The sequence below is a fragment of the Electrona antarctica genome, assembly GCF_951216825.1.
Source record: "Electrona antarctica genome assembly, chromosome: 12".
Lineage (NCBI taxonomy): Eukaryota > Metazoa > Chordata > Actinopteri > Myctophiformes > Myctophidae > Electrona > Electrona antarctica.
The window spans coordinates 22,775,689-22,781,726 of record NC_136793.1 but is presented as its reverse complement, the minus strand read 5'-3'; the positions used below and the strand labels follow the sequence as shown (position 1 = coordinate 22,781,726).

Here is a 6,038-nt window from a genome sequence, read left to right as displayed (position 1 = left end):
TTAATTAAGTCTAGCTCTGGTCTAGCTCATAGAGAGATAGAGATGCAGGAGGCATAGTAAGGGGGAGTGTAATAGCAGGAATTACATGGACCAAGTTATTGTGGAACATCTTGCTTCCATTACGTACTACATTTTTGGTGTATATGGCACGAGTGACCCCCCAAAAAACATCCCCCCCAAAATCAATATGCACAAAGCACAAACTTAATGTGCTCTTTTATGATCTTTGAGCACCGCCCCTCCAGTGGTCTCTGCATAGCCATGAGAGTAGCTGTTGTTTCCCATGCAGGACACCCAGGTTTGAATCTTGGGTGTTCCATACTCCATAGATAAGATTTTGTTCCTTTTGATGTCGCAGCTGTACATCCACGTTTAATATCTACTGTTATGCTTGCTTTAGCTTCCTTGTGTGCCGGTGTCGTGTTCCAAAATGAACAGATCTACAAGCTCACAACATGTCGCATCGTAACACGTCTGAGCTTGGGTATTTTCTGCGACACTGGCAATGGCATGCAATGCCGTATATAGTACATGCGGTTTTATTTATGTGCCATCACTGGGTAGTCTGGGTTAGCCTGGCTAAGTCTGGGTAGTCTCTTCCCCACAACTATGTACCAACTATGTAATTGGATTTAAATGTTTCCCATGAGTTACAGTCCAGTACCCACACCAGCCAGATACTGGGTGATTTATGCATCTGGTTTGCACACCGTGATGTGATGAAATTTCATATGTACAGTACATACTGTGACTGGACAGGGTGTGCATGACCTTTTGGATATCAGTCAGAAGAGGGCTGTTGGTCCAACAGATTTTAAAATGAATCGTGGTTATGAGTATATATATATATATATATATATATACACACACACATACACACACACACACACACAAAACCAGGCTTCAAAAATTATGCAAAACATGTCTATATTTATAGATCAATGATTAGCTTGTGTGTGTGTGTGTGTGTGTGTGTGTGTGTGTGTGTGTGTGTGTGTGTGTGTGTGTGTGTGTGTGTGTGTGTGTGTGTGTGTGTGTGTGTGTGTGTGTGTGTGTGTGTGTGTGTGTGTAGTCCCACTGTATTCAAGTATGTCCTTGGCAATTAGCGCCACTCAGTGACTCATGCATTTCTCTTATTTCATTTAATCCAATCAGTTCCAGAGACAAAATGTGCAATGGCTTTGTGATGGTCAATCAGCATCTAAAATCAAAGCTCTGATCCCAGGAACACTATCCCAAATTCATGGAACACCACATTGTGACGATCCTGAAAGGTCTTATGGTTACCAGCTTTGTTTTGTGGCCTGTCACCCCCAGCAGTGACGGTAGAGTTTTAAACGTCCACAGCATTGTGCAGTCTCTCTCAAATGTTGGCTTCTCGTATGTGAATATACGCAGTGCTCTTAATGGGATTACACCACAAGCTTCAGTGCTCTTATTCTACATGACATCCTTCTAACTGTGGCTCGCTTTTGATCTTCTCCTTACGAGGAATTAATCTCAAAACAGCTCAGCCGTGATGATTCAATTAAACCGCCGGATGTTTTCTTTTTTTTCCTTCGCCCTGGATGTGTAACAATTTTCACTGTCCATTACTGAAACAAACACCTCAGAAGATGGCATTGAAATGGGTAAAGTCTAATTATTCGTCTCTGGAAATTAATTGGTACAGACATCACTCAATGTATTTATTGTGGCCTACATATTTCTGGAAGTGAGTTCATCACTCTAGGGGTAAGAAATCCGAGTGAATGAGCTATGACCCTGTACGGAATTAGATTCCCTCTTATTAACATATTAGACACACTGAGGTGGTTGATGAATACACCAACGGGAGAATGACATCACCAGCACAATAATTCACTTAATTTGTACGCATATTGGAAATAATTTGCCTTCTACAACATTGGACCCCTTTTCCGTCTATCCAGGAGCTTTTCTAAGCTAATAACATGATTTACAATTTTTTGGGGGCAGGCAGCAGAGGCAGTAGATGAGTAGAATAGCATTTACTGTCCAAAGAAAGAAATATAAGTCAACAAACTTGATGTGAAGTAAATCGATCTCTTAAAAAACAGCACGACTTGGCTGTGTACTTGGAGTGGCTTTTTCCGTCCACCAAATCTCTTTCAAGTGCAATTTGACATGAGTCAAGTTAGATTAACATGAATAAACAAATATGTTTCATATGATATGATATATGTGATTTTCTCTCTCTTCTCTTCACACTGTGAGCTTGAACATAGATACATGAAAGTGAAAGTTCACAAGGAATGTATTATTTTCAGAAGGAAAACATTAAACCAATACCGGAGAACAATAACACAACAAACGGAACAGAACAATTTTTTCTATGGAAGAAATTATATGAACGATGTCAAACGTTCATCAATAAATAAAATTATCAATAGGACAGCAATTGTAAACATCCATATGGATGAAAGCAGCATTAATATATATATTTTAATATATATTTTTAATATATATATATTTATTTTTTAATTTTAAATTTCATTGTCTGAGAAATGTCCCGTTAACCGTCAGGTCATTAACATCACAACAAAAGCATAATTTGTCACATGAACTTCACACTACTTCTATTTCTCTTTACTACTTGACTCTTTTTGCAAATTCATTGCACATGTACATTATGTTATAAAATCTAAATAACAACCGCAGCGCAAAACTATGTTTTCTACCACTTCCCACTTTCCAACGAGAGGAAAAGTTGAACCAGAAGGAAGCTATTCCTTTTATCTGAAAAATGGCAACCATCTAAGCATTATACTGTAGCTTCATCAAAACACTATGCCATAGCTAAAACTGCTAGGTCTTCTGTTATTTGTATTGTTCAAACTTAGGTCTTCTTTGGTGAGAGAGTTTTTCTTCTTATCATAGATTCACTGATCTTTGTATCTCTGGCACTCAAGTGAGTGTGGAGCAAAGCACACATGGAAGTTGTACAGCTTAGGGGTGTTTTTTGCTATTTTGTCACTGAATAAATTAATTAAAGCCTGGGTATCGAGGCTACTGAATAAATAGTTGGGGCGTAGATGTTTACTAAATGAAAATTTAGCATGGTGTTTTTCAGCTCCTTTTTTATTAAACTTTAAATAAAAATTGCATATAAATAAACCAATAGTCATACAGCAACAGCACTAATGTAGCCTATCAGTGCTGGCAGGTCTTCAGAGAGGCACCTTCAACAGACAGGGCAACATGAAGAAAACAGAGCTGTGTAGTTTTTATTTGAGGGGCGCTAGCCGCTCCTATATTCAGCTATACGCTATAGTGTAGATTTTCATCTACAAACATTAAATTCCCATTGACAATGAATGGAGAATTTACGTCATATGTGGACGAGCAAATCAGCTGTTTTAGTCCTACACAAAGATTAAATTCCCATTGACAATGAATGGATGATGTACGATGATAAGAGCGCCCCTCACTTCACACGGGTGTGATGTTTAATTGACTGTATAGTATACAATTTCTATAGGTAACTTCAAGAGAAAAGTATAAAATAAGAAGGGATAACATTCTGAAGCATATTCCTTTAACTCAGAAGGTGATAAATTAGCATATTCCTTTAACTCAGGTGATAAATTGTATTTTTCACACCAACCAAGTATCACTGGCCTGGCCTTTCCAAGTTCAATGGCCTCTTACTGTGTTGGTCAGTAATATTAGTCTGCCCTCTACTGTTAGTCCCTGGCAAATAGAAAACTGGAACATCACTGGCTGCATATGATATAAGTTATATAACCCTCTGCTCTGTGGTTGGAGAAAAGGTCATTCTTGTACGTTTCTATTCCCATGTCTTTCATCCATCAACTCTAGTGTTAACATTGTGTATTTATAGTGGAATAATCACAGTGTTTTAGCCACGTAAACCCATATATATATATATATATATATATGGCTTGTCAAATGGCTTGTTTCGTAGCTGTCTAAAAGCCAGCCAGTGAGAGGGGTCACCTGAGTGTCTGGCTATGGTCCAGGCTTTATTTCGTGACTGAAGTAGTGAAGATAGTTCATCCGTGAACCATTTACCCCATCGTCTTATGACAAAAATAGTCAATGTACAAGCTCACAATAATGCATGACACATTTTGGCATTTCAGACATTTTGAAAATGTAAGATATTTGAACAAGATGTGCTCAACGGGGTTAATGTGTTTAAAAACTTTACCAAACCGTACCAAATGAATTCCTGAGAAAAATAGTTGTCCACCACCAAAAATGTCACCTTTCAGACTCCTGAAATAGGCCTGCATGGTAGGATAAAACACCAGGCTTCAGCGGAGGAGTGTAATGATACTTAAGGACACCAGTAGGAGGAACAAACTAGGTCCAATGTGTTGTACACCATTACACAGGTCTCCTTCGCAGCATCTCAGACCCAAAGAAGTCACTGCAGTGCACATATCGCTTCTCATACATTCTTTAGTGATCAGATTTTCAGCGGCTGTAACAAACAAAGTAAATGTGAATCTCAGTGTGTGTGAGGTATGGTAATGGTAATTTATGCTCCATCATAAGATGGTGTTGCTCGCCGAAAATATATCTAAGCTTGTGACGCATTGTAAGCTTATACAGTAGATGGCTATTTCTGGTGCACAACATCATCGTATGAGTAAGTATTAATTGGCCTTTATGGTAAGGAACAGAGATACATTTTATTGGAAGGCTATGATTTTGTCTTTGATAATGGCTTAATGATATATTTAAAAAGAAGAAAATAGTACAATTCTATCATCATTTCAACTCACTGATGGTGGTGGAGCAGCGGTCGTGATCCGCAGGACATTCCCATTTCTGAGTGCAGGAACCAGGATTGGCATTCCAACAGGTGTAACACTCCAAGCCAAAGGCTGCAAGCAGAATTGTCACTCCTTTTTTCACTTTCTGTTCCATTTTGTTTTTATTTCATGGTATCTCTGCCACACTGTATCTGTATTATGCTCACCTGTAGACAGTGTAACACAGAAGAAAGCCAAAGGCAGATGGAGCTCCATTGAAGTGAGAGATTGCAAAGACCTGTATGTCAAACGTCATTATGGGTGCATAGCAGAACATCTCATCTCTACATTACATATACGGTAATGACATCAAATCGTATACTTAAAATATTGCCTGCCAATTTCTCCTGTTTGATTTCTCTATATCTGTAATACTACAGTAGTTATAGTAGGCTAGTTATATTCTAGTAATTTCAACTGTAATTACAATAATGATCAAATATGAAATATAAATGAAGAATATCAGACTGCATGTTCCAAATACAAGCATTAAACACACAAACAAAACTTACTCAACCGTTTGAGAGTTGAAAAGTTGTTAAATCGATGATGTCAACTCTGCAGTGCAGTAATTATCCACCCTGTGGCTTTTATACTTTCAGCAGAATAAAACAGCCATAAAAGACGTTGTTGATGGCTGTTCTGTAAAATGTGAGTTGTAAATGAAAATCATTGTTCTCAACTGTTTGTTCAACCTAATATTTAACTTTGCTTGAATGTGCATATTTGCCAAGGCATGGCCTCTAAAGAATACAGACATACTTGACTTTATGGCTGTGGTGGTAATAGCAAAGCTATGTCTTTGTGAAAGTGTTGAACCGAATAATCACAATTGTGATTATGCAACTGTGAAACAGTTCATTGGCCTAATGTAATCAGGCATGGCATTTACGTGATGATAGATAATACTGTTTCCGATGTTTATATCTTTTTGGTATGTCTAATGTCTTTGTTTAGGCCTATAATTGTGAGGACACTTATGTGGCCATAATTGTTATTATTATGGCCCAAGAAACATACATTTTATGTTTCACAAAGGCATACCTTTGCTATTATTACCAGACATCAAGTTGTGTATTTGCATAGTATGACTGTTTGATCTAGATAAAAACAGATGAAGATGATAAACTGGGCAGTCAGGTTTTGTGGCAGACTGCTGGTCCAACTGACTCCAACATGCACCCAGCCAAATTGTTGTTTGTTTACTCAGACTGAATCTGCTGTTATTCTAGTGCA

General features: G+C 38.0%; 1 protein-coding gene across 1 annotated transcript; it reads right to left on the bottom strand.

Annotated features, from left to right (window-relative positions):
- Window positions 1-4,298: 4,298 nt before the first annotated feature.
- Window positions 4,299-5,256, bottom strand: LOC306934346 (uncharacterized protein; the record flags this gene model as incomplete). The annotated part of the gene is made up of 2 exons (XM_079516915.1): window positions 4,773-5,256; window positions 4,299-4,468 (listed from the first exon to the last, which is right to left on the bottom strand). The coding sequence occupies exons 1-2, from the start codon at window positions 4,915-4,917 to the stop codon at window positions 4,299-4,301; spliced, it is 315 nt and encodes a 104-aa protein (XP_079373041.1). The 5' UTR covers window positions 4,918-5,256.
- Window positions 5,257-6,038: the final 782 nt, after the last annotated feature.